Raw genomic sequence first — 20,999 nt, forward strand, 5'->3', positions numbered from 1 at the left:
AGAAATGTTGCTGTAGGTCTGGGTGTAACTTGGTGAAGCGAGTACAGAATGTGTATGTTGCAACCAGCTGCAGAACTCACAAGTCACAGCAAGCCAGTGTGAAGTTTGGTCTGTTCTCTTCCTGGTGACCTTATTTGTCTTTTTAATAAATGTTTCCCGTTCTGTGACATTTCTGAAAGCTGTGCCGTTGCACGAACAGAAAAAAAAAAACAGCTGAGTTCAGCTTCGCCCTCCCTCCTGGTTTCTCCGTCGTCTCTCCCTTCCCCCCTTTGCCGTCGCCGTCTTTGTTTGCCTGCTTCTTTGCCTCGAAGGGTTAGCACCCGACAACCTGCTCTGGAGGCTCCTGATTGGACGATCTGAGCTGAAGGGGCGGGCCTAGCGTCAGGCTGCGGAGAGCTTTACCAGTGGTGAGGCGGCTCTCAGCTGTCAGAGCGTCCAGCCCGCAGCAGAGCAGGGTCTGTCCGCTGCATTAAAGCACACTTCCAGGCTTTAATGTCTAAAACCACCTGAAAAGGCTTCCTGTTTATGTCCGACTTCGAGAGCCGTCAGGAAGCAGCAGCTCAGGCGAATTAAATATCGGCTACACCCTGAGCTGTGTATTCTGTCTCTCTCCTGCTTTCTTCTTCCTGCTCTTTTGTTTTCAACCAGCAGAACCTATGAGAGCACAAGCAGAGCACATCGCCATCGCAGCAGCAGTGTCTGTGGACGCCGTGGGAAGAACTCGCGAAGCCCTGCTGCCTCGGTGCCACGCGCTGGGACTCGTGGTCGGTGGGTCTGCGTCGTCGTCGTCGTCGTGTGAGCGTCCCGTGAAAGCGGGACCCCCAGCGCACCGGCGCGTGCGTTCGTGAGGAGGCTGATGCCCGCGGTGGTGTGGTCCGAGCCAGCGGAGGATGAGTCCAGCCATGGAGGCTCAGGCCCAGGAGGCCATGGATGCGGAGCAGAAGCGGAAGCAGCAGCAGCAGTGCTACATGGAGAAAGGGGTGATGCTCGAGCCCTTTTTGCACCAGGTGGGGGGGCACTCCTGCGTCCTGCGCTTTGGGGAGCAGACCATCTGCAAGCCCCTCATTCCCCGTGAGCATCAGTTCTACAAGAGTCTGCCTGCTGCAATAAGGAAGTTTACCCCCCAGTACAGAGGTAAGGCAGCCTGTATTTATATCCTGCTTCATTTCACAGACTCTCCTTTTCTAAGTATTGGTTTTAGCAGAGTACCGAAAGGCTCCACAAGAGGGTGCTGCAGCTGTCTGTGAGCAGGACAGCTATAAATAGCGTTGTCCTGTTTGTAAAAGCCTGAACTAACTCAGGTATGTCAGCTGAGTAGGTTCTGACAGAAATATGGAGAAACCGGTTTAGTAGATCTGTTCTCACAGCCCCCAAATACGCCTACAACCTTTTAAAATATGTTTAAAAAATGAGCCACAGAAACAGCTCGTTTGGTTAAACTTACAAAGATCCCAAGAGGCTCAGTGCTAATGCATTGTAACTTCTTTACTTCCTTTCAGTGTTTACAGATGACACATCTTCACAGGCCAGACTAGCTGGTTCCTTTGTGTCCCTCGACAGAGAATTGTACATTCAAACACAACTTCTGCTTTTCTTTTATGTATTTACCGATGGCTGGTTTGAGTGTTCACATGCAAAACACAGAACAACAGCAAAAATTCAAATTGTATTATTATTATTGTAGTGTTATTTTAGATTATTTTCCACCTCTAAACCTGTACATGAAACTCTGTAGTGATGATAATGAAAAGGTGTGTCCCTTTATGATGTAAACAAGTTGAGAATGTGATTGAAATCGATTTAACTATGCAAAGGTTTTTCGAGGATACTGGAAGACTAGAAGAACTGGTTCAGGTCTTCTAGTGTTTTGTATCTTTGGCTGTTATTTGAGGACACTTCTTTGAGATCTTGGTGCCTCTGTTCCATCCAATCTTTTGAGTCATGGTTTTATTGAAGTGTTAGTTTGCCAAAGCTCGTTTCGGTGAAGAGGAAAGGTTTACGCCTTTGTTTCATTTTTGAGTGTAGGACACGTTCTTTTCTGCTCCGTGGCGACATCCTAACACCTTTCTCCTTGCTCCCGTCTCAGGTGTGGTGTCGGTAAGCTTCGAGGAGGACGAAGAAGGGAACCTTTGCCTGATCGCCTACCCGCTGCACAGTGACCCAGCAGCAGATCTAGAAAACAAAGACCACTCAGCGGACTGTGAGCCAAAAAGCAAGATGCTCACATGGGGGAAAATGATGGCCTCCTCACTGCTTGTGGACAGCGAACATTACAGCAACGAAGGCCGAGGCCGCCACTTTCGCAAGGACAAGGACAAGAGGTGAGACCACAGACAAAATCCCAGCACAGTTTACTCATGATGCCGGAGAATATGTGTTCACAGTGATGCCAAAAACTCACGTAAAATGAAATGAATTGGATGCATGTTCTTGATAACCACGAGATGTTTCAAACAATAGCTTTTCATCGATTTTGTCTTTAGTAAATGTTAAAAAAGGGATCTGCGTGTGTCTTTCAGTGCCCACAAGCTGCTGGACGACATGGAGCTGGAGTGGCTGCAGCGGGCCGAAGTGCTGCATTACAGGCTGGAGCACAGCCACAGTAACGCTGTCCCGTCGCTCAAACACAACCCCTGGAGCCTCAAGTGTCATCAGCAGCACCTGCAGAAGATGAAGGAGAACGCCAAGCACCGCAACCAGTACAGTATCCTTCAAGAGCTCGATGATGCTGCCCCTCGAACTGCCATTTGTTTTTTCTCCAAGTCAGAGGACGTTTGGGCTCCGGCCAACAAAGCCAACAGAACAGCTCTGCATGTTTACATGCACTTGATACACGTAAATGTTTACCAGAGGCTTCAGCTCGTACCTGAAACCTGTTATCTAATCCGGTGTTTGGCTATTGATTTCTCAGCCCGGAGGAGCTCTGTTTCAGAATCGCTCCCGTCGGTTACTTGATATTTTAGTGATATTCGCGCAAATGTGAGTGAAGTTAAACATTAGAAGTGAAAACCTTTTTTTTTTCTATATTTATATTATTCTGAGTCAGGTTTACGTTTTCAGCACGACGTTGTGTTTTTCAGCGTTTTTCTTCCTTGATTCAGTGTGTCAGAATTCATCCTGTTAGAAAACCTGACATGGCGACACTCGGTGCCGTGCGTGTTGGACCTGAAGATGGGCACGCGGCAGCACGGAGACGACGCGTCCGAGGAGAAGAAGGCCTTGCAGATCCGCAAGTGCCAGCAGAGCACTTCAGCCTTGATAGGAGTCCGTCTCTGCGGCATGCAGGTCAGGAAAGCACACGTAACTCGAAGCTACTCATTGCTAAGTCACCAAGACCAGGCAAAAAAAGAAGTCGGACATTTTCGATGTGTTGGTACATAAGGGTTGCGAAACTGTATTGCAAATTTATTGTTACTGCAATATCAGTGAGTGGAGTATCAAAATCTCAAATGACTGCTTGGACTGCAGTAAACCATAGTCCATATCGGACTATGGTTTCAAGTAGCATTCATTCTTGTTCTGCTTGTAAACGATCCATTTGGTCAATCCATCAGCCTCTCACTGGCCTTGATGCCCACACCTGGTTCAGATGATAGTGATGACAGAAGAGAATGTGAGGAAAATGTAGGTTTATCGCAGTTGAGGTTGTCATCGCAATATTAAACAATAATAACGCAAGTTTTTAGTTTTTCTAATATCATACAGCCCTATTTCTACGTATGTATGTATGTTCTGATTTGTTTAGTAGTGTCTGCAGCAAAAAAGATGAGATGGTAAACTCACCGGTGTAAGAGAAAGCTGAGTGTGTTTTAAAAGCCAATCTCCCACCTCCCTGTATGATCCACACTAGTTATTCCTGATTTCTTTTCCTTTGCGTTTAGCAGCAGATTCGCTCTCATGTTTCCACCTAAGCATCTTCTCCAAGATTCTACTTTTGTCCGATTCCGCCGTATTTGTTTACCTTCACAGACAGCAGCCAGCCTAATGTAGGTCCATCACTTGACTCGTGCTTTGTTTACATTGAGTGTGTACCCACATTTCAAAGTTCCATGTCAAATGTACTGAAGTAAACTCTTTCAACTCCTCCGTTTCATCTAGTTCAGGATAATCCTTTTCACGTTTGATTTCATGCTTTGCAGTGAGTGAATTTAATCCTTTTTGGAAAAAGGCTAAATTGTTTATTTTCCAAAAGCATTTGACAGTAAAATCAATACTGCTCTTATTTGCCTGTAGCCGACAAACAGTGATCTTAGCACAAAAGGTGGAAACAGCAGGTCGTTGACCTTTCTTAGGTTGTCTTCCTCGTATCATCACGTCTGCACTTCATATCTTTTTAAACAGTGAATCTTTTGAAGGCTAACAAAATGAAATGGAAAAGAATATTGACATTTTCAAGCTGAGTTTCACTCGCAGTCAAAAAGTTGTCACAGGGGTCTTTTTTTTTTTTTTTTACCTTTTTCTTATACAGAATAACTCCACCAGAAGGTTTAGTAATTAATGCAGGTGAAACTCGTTGAATATATTTTTTTTTTATTGGAAAACATTTTCAACTTCTGTGCTTCCTGATCCCTGCAGGTGTACCATTCTGACACCGGGCAGCTGACGTTCATGAACAAATACCTTGGCCGCAAGCTGACCCTGCCAGCGTTCAAAGAGGCCCTGTTCCAGTTCTTCCACAGCGGGCGGCGTCTGCGCCACGAGCTGCTGACGCCGGTGCTGAGCCGCCTCAGAGAGATGCAGGCCGTCCTGGAGGCCTGCGAGTCGTACCGCTTCTACTCCAGTTCCCTGCTCGTCATCTACGACGGAGCGCCGCACAGGAAGCACACGCGCCGACGCGCCGAAGACGGGCTCTCTGAAGACGAAGAGGAGGACGAGGACGAGGAGGTGGAAGCCGAACCTAAAATGGATGAGGAGGAGGACGAAGAGGAGGAGGAGGAGGAAGAGGGCGAAGTGGCCGGTGCGCTTGGCTTCCCGCACAGCCCCTCCACATCCAGCGCCAGCAGCAGCGGGAGCTCGGGTATCAGCCAGGCTCGCCAGTCCCGGTCGGACCCCCGCAGCCCTGCGGTGGACGTCAGGATGATAGACTTTGCCCACACCACCTGCAGACATTATGGAGACGACAGCATGGTGCACGAGGGCCAGGACACTGGCTACATCTTTGGTCTCCAGAACTTGATCACCATTATCTCTGAGCTGGAGAACCACAGCACAGACTGAAGACTGAAATAAAGCACATAAAGACACAATAACTAACTCTGACCTTTGGCAGAACAGAGGAACAGACTGCAAACAAGGCAAGAGATTTCTGCTCTCGTCTTCAGAACTGTTGTAGCTGGGGGTTGTTTTGTTTTTTTTACACCTTCCTGTTTCTGCCATCGGTGCTTTTACTTGTTGCAGTTGTCTACGTTTGTCATCAGGTTCTAAAACAGACTTCAAGTGGCGCAGAAAAGCCATCCGTGTGAGCGATTTGATCGGCGTCCTCGCCCTGTTTTAACCCTCCTAACCATCGAGAAGAAGGGTAGCCAGTAATGAAAGCCATTCAAAGTTTGGCATGGTCGGTGTGCTTGTGTCGGGTTTCCAAAGAAAGTGTCGTTTTGCACAGACAGCCTGAGAAGCCGCTCTGCAGAGTGGGCTTTCAGACCGAGACAGGGCTACGAGAAGGAGCAAAGATTTGTGTGAAGACAGAAGAAATGTTCAATCTGCCATTGTTCTTCTTTTGTTTGTCTCCTACGTTCATATAATCCTCAGAGAGATGATGTAGAGATATATTTATTTTGTTTCATCGAATGACTAAACATTCAAAAAAAAAAATACGAATGCAGAATAAAACATTCCACATAATTAATGTTACAATAACGATATTAATTAATATTGTTATTTGACATGTTTGGATACCTCTTTCTTGTTTATCTGTGTTGTCCACATTCTATTGGAGGGGAATTAAAAACTTTGTGGTAACAGCGGCGTCTGCTTTGGTGTTTGTTGTTAGTAGGGGACTGTCAGGAAGCAAGGTACTTCTTGTTTGCATGAAATTTGAATGTTGCACCAATCAAATTTGATGTAAATATTCACTATGTGAGGGATGCACATACATGATGCAAATTCTTCCTTTTTTTTTTCTGAGGGTCAGGCCGTTCACGTCCATTATGAAAGAATCATTTGTGCTCCTAAAAATTAATTAGAAAGTTTAGAAAATGATTCAGATTTTTATGTTTCTACAGTGTTTTATGGAGGAAGTATGCCAAGTAAAAAAAAAAATACTTCCAGTTTTGAAGAGAATATTTTGAGTTAGAAGTCTCTGAGGTGTGCACTTTCTGGGATCTGCGAATGAGGATTTAGAAAAAACCCTAAATCCTAAAGCAGTGGGGGGCATACTAGATAAAAGAGGACAAAATTGTGTACACATTAATGTATAACTTGTATATACCAAAAAGACATTGTGCAATAAAAAATTAGAAAATTGGAGCCAATGCAGAAAGTTAGTGTGACATTATTACCTGCTGGTTGAACATTTTGTTTTATTTTACATCATCTCAAACTGAGATTATGTAAAAACTGAAAGATATCCAAATCCAAGTTCAGTCGTGGGAATTCCCACGATGTTTCTGCCCTGAGACTCTGAAGAAGGCTGGGTTTTCTCATTGATTCACTGATTTTACAAACCTTATCAAAACCGTTTTAATGCACCACTACCAAAGGTCATCGCAGGTTTCAGTGTATAATTTACATATTTTATTTCAAAGCTGCATGACAAAATAAAGGGCAAAATTTTTGAACAGAATAGCAATAAGGGTGCTTCAATCCTTTACTCATCGGCACCTCTAAATATAACATATACACATAAAACAGCTGAAATCATCTGTGTTGTTCTACATACAGTATTCCTTAAATATATCGACAGCTTTTACTCCCCACTGTCTTTAAGGGTTTCTGTTGCAAAGACGACGAAGGCGCCCTGGGGGCCCAAAGCCGGTCCTGGTCATCTCCAGCTGGTTCGAGGCAGATTGCAGGGAGCGAATCATCTGCTGAGTCAGAGGCACATCACCGCTTAGTGCTGGGAGATAAATAAATAAATGAAGACAAAAGCTCTTAACCAGACGGTGGTTTGTGTCAACAGTGTGTGCGGGTCGTTGCCGGTCTCCCGTCCTCTCTGGAATGTGCCACACTCCTGGCACAGATCCATCTGAAACATCAACCAAAGGTCAGACAATCTTTATGCTAGCTAAATAAACTAATCACCCATGACTAATAATTGTGTTCTGATTAAAATAATTCATAAACATGAGGACTTAGGATTTACTTTTTCTTTCTTTTAGCTCATCCTGTAATGCATCAGTGGTTTCATGCAAATGATGGCCTCATGCATGGTTTAAAAGCATTTTATCAAGCTTGCTGGGTTTAAGATGTGACCCATTATATATTTAATATGATATTTTAATATATATACATAATTAAAAGCTACACAGTGGTGTAATTATGTTGCCATACAGTCAAAAGGTCACCAGCTGGGGCCTTTTTCTGTGGAATTTGCATACTCTTCCTGTGCAAAACAGGGTTTTTCCAGGTATTCCCATTTCCTCCCCGTACAAAAATATATTCACGTAGACGGGGCAGTGGTCAGATCCATTGCCTCACAGCAGAAAGGTTGTAGGCTCGCCTCCCGCCCGGGGCCTTTTCGTGTGCAGTTTGAATGTTCTCCCAGCGCGTGTGTGTGGGCGCTCTCCAGGTGCTCCAGTTTTCACCCACGTATCAAAAGCTTTCACGTTAAATTATCGGTAACTCTGAAGTTTTCCTACGTGAGAGTGAGAGCGTGAACAGGATTGTAATGAACTAATCTGCACACGGCACTGCTCACAAAATCCAACCCATTGATCTGCAGTGTGCATGCTGTTTACGTCTTGTAGGTCATCCCTAGTTTGTTGAGTTAGTAATCCTATTTCACTGTAGGACAGAACATCACCGGGTCAAACGCTGAGACTGAACAGATATTTGTGTCTTTGAGAGTCTAGGTCAGGATTTGAAGAGTCAGGAGCATATACAGTAGTGTTTTTTCTGTTTTTTTTATTTCTCTTTGGGGTGGCATGGCAGACCAGTGGATAGCGCTGTAGCCTCACAGCAAGAAGGTCACAGGATCAACTCCTAGTCTTTCTGTGTGGAGTTTGCATGTCCTCCCCATGCTCCGGTTTCCTCCCACTGACCATGTTAGGGTAACTGGTAACTCTAACCTGACCCGGAAAAGAAAAATGCAGGTAAAGAGACTGGATGGATGGATATAAGGTTAAAGAAGAAGATATATGGAAGAAAAAAAATTGTGGCATGAAAGAGAAAGCAACAAAAGAGGAAAAACAGAAAAAATAAAAGTCCTGAAACGTGCATGATGTTCACGAGCTGTTCCGTGCAGAGATGAGGGATCAATAAATGAGAGGATGGAGAAATGGAGCAGATAAGCTCCTCTATCTCCACTCCACTGGTAAAGGGGGGGACGGTGGGGAAGAGTAATCAGCATTGCATAACAGCCAGGGCCAGTGGGCTGCTCTCCACCATCAAAACGCTCCCATTCTGTCACCGTGTTCTGACAATACATTACACCATGTGTATGTTGTTTTAATTTATTCATAACACACCTTATGCGTTCCTTTTTTTTTAAAATCTTGTGCGTACACCTATGTGTGTAATTATAGCCCATTGCTTTGTGGAGGTTGCCACCATAAGTGGAGCGCTTGCATAACAGTGGTTAAAATTACTATGGCAACAGCAGCCAAGTATGAAAGAGTGTCAGTGTGTTGGGTCCCTGGTCACATCCCCAGCTCATCAAACTATGATACACGTTCTGACGCCCCTATTTTCATTCAATAAATCCCCTCCAAAATCCTGCAAACACTGGGCCAACCTTTGCTTACTGCAGATGCACACATAAATACCTGTTGGTGCACTCTTTTAGCACCAGTACATCCAATAATCCCATCAAAGTGCTTTGCAAAGGCTGCCAAACACAACCAGATGTGTGTTGTCTGTTCACGACCATTAACTTAGTCTTTTATCCTTCAGGAGCTCACTCAAATATAAATATTCACAGCCAGCCTTTCTACAGATCTTCGGTCTTTTGTTAATGGGAAACAGACCAAACTCTCTTCCTGGCTGCTCAGTGTTTGCTGAACTCGCCCTTGACTTTTACTCAAACAGAGATACGACGGCAGAAAACAGTAAGGGATAACATCGAGCTTTCTATTTATATATCTTTCTGTTCTTGGAAGTGAGTCCGGCCTAATGTTTGTGCTTCATTCCTCATATAAAGTCTATTTTTGTTTTCATCGGTCTGTGTGAAATCCTATTAAAGACTCCAATAAGTCATGCAGAAACTCATCTACATGCTCGTTGTTACTTGTTAACGTTTGAAAGAGTCTGGGATCAGAAGGACGATTAGTGGAAAGGATTCAGTTGTGGTCTGCAAGCCAGTTACTGAGAAATGCATGTGATCCTCGCATCATCTCTCACTAACATCTGAGGGTTGTTCTTTAAACCATTTCCTAATTTAGCACGCTAGCGTTCATGCTGTTGCGAAATGTGGTTAAATCAGACTGAGGGCTCAAAGCAGTGAGCGCCACTGTGGCCGAGGAACCACAGTTCTGTGTGTTTTTCTTTGCAGGACAAAGCACCAGATGATTATCCAACCAAAACCTGTGTCCAGTGCTTCTGTGCAAACATTATCTCTATGAAGTCTTTATTTGAAGTCTCATTTGTAAATTCAACATGTCTACAGTTTGAACAGCTTGGATTTGATTTTCAAACGTACATTAGTTTGTACGTCGTGGCGATATAAAAACATAAAACCAAAGCTGCGGAGATCGGGATCACGGCCAAGTTGGTTTAGACTGGTGTTAAACGGAGACTGCACGGTGGGGACAGTCTCTCCAGGCTGTTACATAAACACAACGAGGGAATAATGAAGCCAAACCTGAGAGTAGATGTTACCGCTTTCCTGAATATTACAAAGAAAAAAAATGTGATTAGGGCAATGATGGTTGTGGAGATTAATCTGACCTGCATGCAAGCCTGTGCATGATTTGATTAGAGATCAGCTCAGGTGTGTGTGTGTGTGTGTGTGTGTGTGTGTGTGTGTGTGTGTGTCTGCAACTGGAGCACCAGATCTGGTTTTCAGGTCATGGTGGAGGAGATTAAACTTTGCTTCACTGACAGGATTGTATCATATGAAGACAGGAATGCAGCTCAACTTACGTTTGCAGATAAATCCACAAGCCTCCTTAATGAGGCTGGATGTCAGTAGATAAATGTTATTGTGGTAATCAGAACCTGATAAAAACTCTCATTTGTTGTTGTGGTTAAACTCGGGAGGCTTTCAGTTTAGTCCATTTTTGACACGTCACAAAAACGGGAGACAAAGATGACCAAACTTGCTAGCAACTATTTAAGCTACATGCTAATCACGTTTAGATTCTAGATATTTATACTAATATACGTCACGCAGGTGTAAGAATTTTAGGTTTATTTAGTCATGTACTGTTTATTTTTTTAACACGTCTTTCTTCGAGTGAACCCGAATCACTCCTCATTCTGATTTATTTTAGTGAACCAAGATGCAATTTTTTTTTAGGCTTTAATGTTTGCTATCTAACAATAAAAATAATGTAAAGCTAAGACTCAAGGAAATTTTTACTTTTTCATTTAAAGATTAAGTCATAAATTAATGAAAGAAGTCCAAAAATGAAGAAAAAAAAATCACTTCCATCTTTAGGACCATGAGTATGTATTTTTTTTGTTTTGTTTTATTTTGTTTGTTTTTTATGACAGTCCATGTTGCAATAATATGCTTGTATGTTTATGAATAAGTACTAAAAATGGATATTTCCCCCTTTTTAAATTTGAGGATATGTGAAGTACTTAGAAGTAGTTAGCATCTTGTCCGTAGCTAGCATGTAACCTTAGCCTTCCCTTAAAATATAGAATTGTATTGTAGATAAAACTTAAAAGACATCATCCTTTTAAAACCAATAAGGAGCACACTTGGTTCTTTATTTTAAGAGTCAGTGCAGATCTATGTCAGGTAAAGATGAAACGATAGAGGTAAATACTAAGCTGCACTTCAACTTTCTTGCTGAACCCAAACAGAGAATCCATCAAAATTTGCAAATTTTGTGAACCACAATCAATGAAAAGTGATGTTCGTCAGTGTTATTAAGACATACACAATGATAGATAGACAAAAAGGTAGGAAGATCCATTAATCCTTTAATATCTTCAGCTGCAAAACCCACCAGTCTCTTCACTTATTATAAACATTACTCATGTGCTGGAATAAATAGTAAAACAGCAAACTAAATGCACTCAAATGTATTATATAATGAGAGGAAATACAATATTACAGCATAGTTCAACACACAATAATGATTATCACTGTAAGATTAAAAAAATATTTCATAACTTGATTTCCAGCTAAGCGATCCAGCCCGTCATTCCTGCGCATACCCAGTTTGGATATTAACAGAACTTGTATTAAGCTGGTTTTAACCAGAAAATGCGATTAATCTGATTATTTGTTAATAGCTTGAAATGTCAACACAGGGAACGGAGGCCATCACTGATTATCCGACCACAGAAAAGTCCTAAAAACATGAAGAGTAAACGAGAGAAAAGGTGTGTTTGAGGCAAGATGTAATCAGAGTGTTATATAACTCTCAGCGAGGCAGGGAGGCTGTCTGCCGGCCTCGAGCTGGCTCCTGTTGTATCCACAGCTCCATGCTGTCAAACTTATTTACACAGAACACCTCATTACCATGATGACCCATCACAGGCACAAATTAACTCTAAACACTATTTGTTTAGGCTCACCCGTGAAGGTCAAACAGAGGAAGGCAGTCTGCCCTCTCAGATCAGGTTCATGTGGCTTTGTCTTACAGTGCCAGACCTCGGAGGGATTAATCGCAGATTACAGCAGTTTGGGCTTTGGAGGGAAACAGATAAATACTGTGGAAACATAAAACCATTGTGAAACACTTTGTAGTCGTAAGTGGCTGCCAAACCAGAGCGTGTCCACAGCCTGAGACGTGCCAGACGCTGTGTTATGTTGTGAAACAAACGGCTTCGTCGCTTTTGTTCCAGTGATTCGTTTTACACAATGATGTTCTCCGTTTTTTATTATTATTTTAACAGAATTTAGTTTAATCTGTTGTGTTTTCATTCTACTTCCTGCCTCCTGTCATGTTCTTTTCTTTTTTTTTTTATGTCCATTCATTATTTGCTCAAATATAAAACAGCCCACTCACATTTAGATGCCTTCAGACCTGCAGAGTAAATTTGACTGTTTACTTGTAGCTAAAAATAAGGAAGAAAAACAATCTGACTCATCAGGAGCAGACACAAAACCCGCTGATGTGGTTGCAGAGTCACCGTCGGAGCGATTCCTGTTCCTGTTCACAGCTTGGCCTCCCACCCCTCCGGCGCCGTGCACTTCTGTGTCACTCTGCACAACATTCCTGTGAGGAGACATATGTGTCTGATGATATGTGGGTGAAAAAAAAAAAAAATCGATGTGGCGTGTAATCTATCGTGGAACAAGGTGAGAACGCTTTGCCCTAAGGCATTTTAACAATATTCACGACACTTACATGGGCAAAAAGCCAAGTAAATAAAGTCTAATTAGCCTCTGCATGCGTGGTTGTTAGAGCTGTTGCCTCCCAGCAAGAAGGTTGCAGCATCGCTTCCCGGCCTGAGGCCTTTCTGGGTGGAGTTTGCATGTTCTCCCTGTGCACACACGGGTTTACTCCTGGTACTCTGGTTTCCTCCCACAGACTAAAAACATGCATGTTAGGTTAATTGATGACTCTAAAATTGTCCCTAGGTGTGAGTCAGAGTGTGAATGGTTGTTTGTCTCGTTCGTCTATATGTGGCCCTGAGATGGACCTGCGACCTGTCCAGGGTGTCCCCCGCCTCTCACCCAGTGACTGCTGGGGATAGACACCAGTTCCCCGTGACCCGGAATGGAGAAGTGGGTAAAGAAAATGGATGGATGGATGGATGGATAGCCTCTGCATTTGAGATCTTTTCTGCAAGTGAAGCATATGATCACAGGTACTTTAACGTAGGTTTGTAGTGAGAAAGAATTAACTGACAGCCTCATAACATGCTAGATAAAGACACTCATGCTGGTACAATTTATAGAAGCAGATCTAGTTATTTAACTGATTTAAAATACTGAATACTGTTAATAGAAAAGGAGAGTATTATCAGTCTACATCTGTCAGTGGGCGTTCAAACCTGACTAAAAATATATTAATCCTGCCAAAAACTAAAACCCCTCCTAATGAATTATTATTTTTTTATTATATGTTCTGCATCCTCACTTTTATGTGATTTGGACTCTTGAAATGTTGTTCTCTGTCTTAAAATTGTATTTGTTAGTCTAAAAAAATCGGATTTAATTAGAATATGTGTAATAATAAATGACAGTATATCCGTGGTTGCTCAGATAGTGAAGAATGTTTGCTATCTGGGCCACATCTACAGCTGTTTTACGGCCCAGATTGAACCTTCAATGACAGAGATCCAGACATGAGCCCAGTGGGCCACAACGGAGGTATGACAGTCGTATAACTGAGACCCAAATGGCAAAAGTAGCCTAGACTAGTTTCTGCTGACCTGGCAGGATTCGGATTGAATTTTCTGATTTTGTCTGTGCTCTCAGATGTCAGGGTGTCAGTGTCTCTCAGGGGTACCCCTGGGGATAAATTGTGTCACGACACCTCGGCCTGAGGGAGGATGTGACCTCCTTTGTTAATGTTTTTTTTTTTTTGAAAATCTATCATTTAAATTGGTTTTTTTAATATGGCTCAGAGTTTCATGTGTTACATAGTCTGAAGGTTGCAGACCCACAAAATGCCCATCCTGGGGGCACACAGGTACTACAGGAGGGGAGACATCCTGCAGAGCCATGGTGCCAGTGGGGCTTTATTTGTTTATGCTGTTTACTGGTTTAAAGATAATTAGTATTTTGTTGTAACATTATTTATATTACCTGTCGCAGTGGGAAGTAATGACATATAAGTGTGTTAGATTTTGTCAAATATAAAGAAATTGCTTTTTTATGCACTAATTACTTTCTAATTTACAGCTTGAAATAAGTTAAATTTATGGTTTGCATAACAAACCAGAGAGAAAGAAAATGCTACCTAGTTCCCTTAATCTACAATATACCAAACTATTTAAAGGGGTGTGAAAAGCCGAGCCTGGAGGGGGGGGCTTTGTGTTTGGTGGTTACTTGTCCTCACCTCTGTGCTGGCTCACAGCTTTCTGCTCATTATGTAACCACACGAACAAATATCTCTTTATCCAAGGCAAGATGAGCGTGCTTCCAACAACTCGTCATTGTGTGTGTGTGTGTGTGTGTGTGTGTGTGTGTGTGCAGGAGTGTGGGTGTTGACCGAAAGCGCAAGTTGTGGTTGTCCTCTTGTTTTACTTGTGCAAAGTGTGCCTCCAGCTCTGTGCTCATCCCCACTGAACTCAGAAGTCACCCCCCAAGAAGCTGACAGACACAGAAGAGGGATGCAATCTGCTCACAAACACACAAACTCCAGTCACTGCTGTAAAATCTGCCAAAAAAATCAGGACATTGTTTTGACTTCCGTTCATTTATGTAGGCTAACTCAAACTCCAACCCTAACTCAGTTCACATTTTAGCCCTAAGCATAATCTCTAACCCAAAACATGACATCCTAGTACTTTAAGACTGAGCTTTGGTCCCCATAAGGACTACTGGTCCTGACAAGCAAGTGATTATACCAGAAAAAGGCGTAAAAAGTAACAAAACCAGGTCCACACACACACAGATGCATAACCAGGGCAACAGGGACCTCTAGTGGTTACAGCTGTTATCACGAAAACAGTTCATTCTCCAGATGCATTTAGAGAATTTTACACAATTATAATTGATTTAGTTTGCACCTCCTTTTATCTACCTTAAAACTCCATACAAATCATAATTGCATCAATCTTTATTCAAAATGCAACACAATGCTCTTTGTGCATTGTGATGCTGCTTGTTGATCTTGCAAAACAAACAAACAAAAAATCTATTTAAATGAGCAGGATATCCTGGACACCCCCACACTCACAGATGCATCCCCACACATACTGTGCAAAAGTCTTGAGTCGTTCCTCATTTCTTAATATTTTGCTTTGTAGCAGCCAGACTTCCTTGTAATCTATTAAATTGCTCCATGATCTACATTTATAATACACACGTGTTGTAGCGGCTCTCAGAGTCAACACCAGTTCAACACCTCTAAGTAGTGAGGGCTGCCACCAAGCACAAATTATAAAAATATAATAATGATAACCCTGAACCCTGAACATCTCACAGAGCACCAATAAATCTGTTATTAGGAAATGTTAAGATTTTGTCATCACAGCAAACCTACCAAGAGACAACTGTCCACCAAAACTTGGATTCTGGGGGCATTATTTTAAAAAAAAAAATCAGAATATCTTTTTTTCAAAACCTTTGTGTGTGTGTGTGTGTGTGTGTTTAATGAGCGCATTTGTTATGCAGGAACATTTTGGACAACTTCTTTTATATTTTCTTTTCTTTTCTTGCTAAACATGCTGCAACACGGCCAAACATTTTTCCTGTGGTCCTGTCTGTCCAGAGGACACTGTTCTTTAAATCTGCTGATTTAGATTCCCCTTTTTTCAAATCTATGTTCTTTTTAAAGAATAGTTTGCTTTCAATTACTGAGTTTTGTCATGAGGTGCAACTTGTACCATGCTGAGGCCTGCACATTTCTTTCATTCTCTCTGATCATCGACCTCACGGCGAGCTCGCTGGAATGTCAGCTTCTGGGAAAATTGCAACTGTCTTGAACGTGTTCCATTATTTTCTTTTTCACTTTAGACTATGGGGTTGATCCGGTTTTGTGTTGGCACAAAACATTTGACCTCGCAAACCTATCCCCAGGGCGAGTCGTTGCTTCCCTAAGACCATTGTCGGTGTCTTGTGTTATTAGGAATGCTTAATGACACGTCCTGATGTGCAAAACTTTAGAGTATAAACCATGGCAGTAAATAAATTTATTATATTGTTCTCACTGGCAAGTTGTTTGTGGTATGAAATTTTTTTAAAAATCAGGATTATCTATCTATCTATCTATCTATCTATCTATCTATCTATCTATCTATCTATCTATCTATCTATCTATCTATCTATCTATCTATCTATCTAGTGAAACTCCTGTATAATTATTCAAAAGGCTACATGTGTTATGACATTTGCTCGTAAAGAGTCATTTGACTTCTTTCACTCAGTCCTTGATGCTCGGTGTTCAGAGGGAGCGGAGGGGGCGGGGCTTTGCTCCCCGGTGACTCTCGGGCTGCAGCGCCCCCTGGCGGCAGGGAGGGTTTGGTGTTTTCAACAGTTTTATTTAAGATATTCCCGTTCATATTTGTGCTTTTTTTTTTTTTTTTTGAGCTGCAGTGATTCTTTTATCGCTTTGAATAAACCGTGGCTTCAGACAGGTGTGCGAGCAGGCCGTGGCCCGGCCGGCGCGTGTTTTTTTCCCCGCACGGAGAAGTGACGTGTGTCTGCGGCTGGTCTGGTGACGTGTCTCTCCGGCTCGGTCTCTTTCCTCTCGGAGCGGCTGATGGAGCCACATTGACTCCACTGAGCACCCAGAACTGGTAGCAGCTACACGGCAGGAGTCGACCCGAGGACGCCATGGGGAGTACGTAGACTTGTTTCCTTTCAGGCAGGAGTCGAGGGCCAGGCTAACACGACTACTTTGTGTTTTTTAGACCGGAGAAATAAGCAACACTCGGCGCTTGCAGGGAAGCTAATTGTTCAGGTTAGGTCGTGTTAAGAAGTTACGCTAGCTCGTAATGGAAACAAACCAGTAGCACTAATAGTGTTTTAATTAACATCCCAGTGACTGGTGTCACATTTTAGAATAGGTTTGTAAAGTAAAAATGTGTGTTAGCTCTGGTTTTAAGCGTTTCTTCGTCTGGTTTGAGATTTAGCAGCTACAGCTAGCATCCTAGCTAATGCTGATAATTTATTTTAAAACGATCAGCTCCTTCTTTACTTTCTAGATCCGCTTTGGCGGGTTTAAGACTTGCCTTTTTGGAGCGTGTTTGTAGTATTTTTGAATAGGAAATCGCATGCTGTCAAAGTCACTTTCAGTGATTGATACAGAGCTGATCGACACTCAGATTCAGCGCAGAAATCCGTCTGAAACAAACCTCACAGCCAACACCAGAGACTCTGAACACAGCTCACATTAATGCTGGCCATTTATGCATGAAATTGATCATTTTCCTGTCGTCTGGCAGCTGTTTAAGTGGCTGCTTAGGGATGACGTAGCCTCTGGGCTCACCTGGTCAGAGAGGTGCAGCTGAACTTCAGCTCTCAACTCTTTGTCTTTATTTGATTTTAAAAACTAATTAAATGTTTGTTTTCTTTCCTCAGTTAAGTTTCTGGAAGTCATCAAGCCTTTCTGTGCAGTCCTGCCAGAGATTCAGAAGCCAGAAAGAAAAGTAAGCTCAAGCTTTGTGCTATTTTTTTTTTACATTTGTTTGTGTTGAGTTTTGCACGCATGACTTGAAATGACACCCACGCCTGTTTCTTACCTTGCAGATCCAATTTAGAGAAAAAGTACTATGGACCGCCATCACGCTATTCATCTTTCTAGTGTGCTGCCAGGTTTGTGTCCATCGACGGCCCTCACCCAGCCTCCCTTTGATAACGCTGTTTGTTTGCGGGGTGTCTTACGTCTCTTGTGCTTGTTTAGATCCCACTCTTTGGCATCATGTCTTCAGATTCAGCAGATCCGTTCTACTGGATGAGAGTAATCCTGGCTTCTAACAGAGGTGTGTGGCAGATTTCGTTGTCACATTAAAAGCGCGGAGCTGTCTTGTTCTGTGTGTCTCAGCTACAGACAAGAGGAAACTTGTGCTACAGTTGTTGAACGGAGGGTGGCTTTATCTTGTTACCACATGCCATAAGCCAAAGGTCAAGAGTTCTTGGCCTCCTTAGTGTTTTTGTTGATTTTCTTACTCTGCTTTCTTTCAACACGGTTTTTATTACAAATGGAGAAAGATCCTTCTTGAACTTTCGCTGCCCTTCTCTTGGACATCCAGGTACTCTGATGGAGCTTGGTATCTCACCCATCGTCACCTCAGGCCTCATCATGCAGCTGCTGGCCGGTGCAAAGATCATCGAGGTGGGAGACACTCCGAAGGACAGAGCTCTCTTCAACGGGGCTCAGAAATGTAGGTTTGCCCTTGCCGTTTCTGGAATTTGATACTTTGAAGCTTAAAAATGCCACGGATCAGGTTTTGCTGCGGTTGCTACAAGTGTTTGATGTGGTGTTTTTGCCTCTCCTTTGTGCAGTGTTTGGAATGATCATCACCATCGGACAGGCCATTGTGTACGTTATGACCGGCATGTATGGAGATCCTTCAGAGATGGGTGCTGGGATCTGTCTGCTCATCATCATTCAGGTATTATTGTAGTCCTAAAAATACAAATAATGAAACGATGAATTCCATTTTGCCTTAAAAATATAAATGTGTCTGCCCAAATGAAGAGAGATGATGGATTATTTCCTACAGTTTTCACTCAAACCTCTTGTGTTTTCAGCTCTTTGTTGCAGGTCTGATCGTCTTGCTTCTGGATGAGCTGCTCCAGAAGGGCTACGGTCTGGGCTCTGGTATTTCTCTCTTCATTGCAACAAATATCTGCGAGACTATTGTCTGGAAGGCCTTCAGCCCCACCACCGTCAACACTGGCAGAGGTACAGGCTCAGCTCAGAAACGAAGTAGATTTATGCGTCCCACCTGTATTGCAGTGACTAACCCAGCGATTCACGTGGTTTATTCAGGCACAGAGTTCGAGGGAGCCATCATCGCCCTCTTCCATCTGCTGGCTACTCGCACAGACAAGGTGCGCGCCCTGAGAGAGGCTTTCTACAGGCAAAACCTGCCCAACCTCATGAACCTCATCGCCACCGTCTTTGTGTTTGCAGTGGTCATATACTTCCAGGTGAGACGGAACGCCGCAGACCGAGTGCTGCTGTGTCTCAGCAGCTTTTACTGCAACAGAAGACGTTTTGTGCTCAATGCGTGTCACTTCCTCAGGGCTTCAGAGTGGACCTGCCCATCAAGTCAGCTCGCTACCGTGGCCAATACAACACATACCCCATCAAACTGTTCTACACCTCCAACATCCCCATCATCCTGCAGTCTGCGTTGGTCTCCAACCTGTACGTCATTTCTCAAATGCTGTCAACCCGTTTCAGCGGCAACTTCCTGGTCAACCTCCTGGGAACCTGGTCTGTAAGTAGACTGTAGATGCTTCCTCTTTGACACGTCCAACTTCAGCCTTTGGGAAATACAACATGGTTAGGCTGTAAAACGGTGTACTCTGTACGTGTCGGAGTTGTTCTCACCTCCAACATGTTTGTGTCCAGGACACAACGAGCGGAGGACCAGCTCGGGCCTACCCAGTGGGCGGTCTCTGCTACTACCTTTCTCCTCCGGAGTCGTTCGGTTCCGTCTTAGACGACCCGGTTCATGCTGTCATCTACATCGTCTTCATGCTTGGCTCCTGTGCCTTCTTCTCCAAGACCTGGATTGAGGTCTCAGGATCCTCAGCCAAAGATGTAAGTGTGTGTGTGTTTAACTGTACGCAGCTTGGCCTTCATCAGAGTCCGATACTCAAAATGGTTTTTGTCATGTTCATCTCAGGTGGCGAAGCAGCTGAAGGAGCAGCAGATGGTAATGCGAGGACACAGAGAGACCTCCATGGTGCATGAACTGAACAGGTATGAAGCTAATGTGGAATTAGTTTATTTGGCAGCTTGGAAGAAGCAGTTTTCCGTAATGAGTTCGTATTTCTCTACAGGTACATCCCTACAGCTGCTGCCTTCGGAGGGCTCTGTATAGGAGGGCTGTCTGTCATGGCAGACTTCCTGGGCGCCATCGGATCGGGTACAGGAATCCTCTTGGCTGTGACCATCATTTACCAATACTTTGAGATCTTTGTGAAAGAGCAAAGTGAAGTCGGCAGTATGGGAGCACTTCTCTTCTAAAAGCAAAAACAAAAAACGCCAGTTCTCTGACACACATCAGACACAAAGAATCCACTTTTCAGTTTATTTTTTTTTTTGCAGTTTGTTCAATCAGTGAACTTTGCAGCAGGGATATGTAATTTTTACTCCTCCATTTTTGTTCTGCACCGTTCCGCTCTCGCTTGAGAAAACGGTTATTTCAGGGCTGAGCATAGTAATGAGTGTGTTCAGCCATTTTATTTCAGTAGTGCTTACCCATGTCCCTGCCGGCTGCCTGAACCCCCTTTTGACTGTCTTGTCAGCCAAAAAAGGTAAATAAATAAAAGCACACAATCACAAGGGGTTGTCTGCGACTTACCTCAGGCATTCTGTCATTGTAGATCATTTAAGGAACACTAAGAGCGACATGTTGAGCCCCGTCTTTGTGCCTGAATATTTCAGGGGAGTTGATAGAAAGCCATGTCACGTTCATCACCTGTCAATAACGCCTGAGGGTGCTAAAGTAGGATGTAAAAAGCTGATATGCTGGTTCTCCTGATAATGCTTCTGGTACTCTCAGATAAAACTTATCAGTGGCGCTCATTTACCTTTTTTTTTTTTTTTTTTTTTTTTTTTTTATAGTTTCATTTTTAATCAGAGACTGTTTCTATTCACGCTGGTCTTACCCAGGGTGCACAGCGCGTGTCCACCGTCCCTGGCTCCTCAAAGAAAAGTGTTTGTCTGTGTCGTCGTGCTCTTTTACTCCCGGACTGAATCGCTGCACAAAACTGCCGAGATGGTCGGGATGAGGGTGGGTTTAATAGGGCTGGAACAAAAGAAGGGGTTTCATTTTGTTTTTACTTTATGTAAAACATAATTGTGTTATTAAAAAAAAAAGAATTTGTTTTCCAACACACTTGGACATTGTGTTTTCATTTCTATCTTATT

General features: G+C 43.2%; 2 protein-coding genes across 2 annotated transcripts; both read left to right on the forward strand.

The window, feature by feature from the left end:
- Positions 1-321: 321 nt before the first annotated feature.
- On the forward strand, positions 322-5,960 carry LOC108241216 (inositol hexakisphosphate kinase 2-like). Its single transcript, XM_017425230.3, has 5 exons — positions 322-1,134; positions 2,087-2,321; positions 2,520-2,704; positions 3,110-3,285; positions 4,576-5,960. Exons 1-5 carry the CDS (start codon positions 891-893, stop codon positions 5,215-5,217), a joined length of 1,482 nt encoding a protein of 493 aa, XP_017280719.1. The 5' UTR covers positions 322-890; the 3' UTR covers positions 5,218-5,960.
- A 10,614-nt stretch (positions 5,961-16,574) lies between these two features.
- On the forward strand, positions 16,575-20,965 carry LOC108241220 (SEC61 translocon subunit alpha 1). The gene is made up of 12 exons (XM_017425237.3): positions 16,575-16,730; positions 17,471-17,538; positions 17,639-17,704; positions 17,793-17,871; positions 18,142-18,273; positions 18,395-18,504; positions 18,644-18,797; positions 18,885-19,045; positions 19,141-19,338; positions 19,473-19,664; positions 19,750-19,826; positions 19,907-20,965. Exons 1-12 carry the CDS (start codon positions 16,724-16,726, stop codon positions 20,091-20,093), a joined length of 1,431 nt encoding a protein of 476 aa, XP_017280726.1. The 5' UTR covers positions 16,575-16,723; the 3' UTR covers positions 20,094-20,965.
- Positions 20,966-20,999: the final 34 nt, after the last annotated feature.

The sequence above is a fragment of the Kryptolebias marmoratus genome, linkage group LG4 (genome assembly GCF_001649575.2).
Source record: "Kryptolebias marmoratus isolate JLee-2015 linkage group LG4, ASM164957v2, whole genome shotgun sequence".
Classification (NCBI taxonomy): Eukaryota; Metazoa; Chordata; class Actinopteri; order Cyprinodontiformes; family Rivulidae; genus Kryptolebias; species Kryptolebias marmoratus.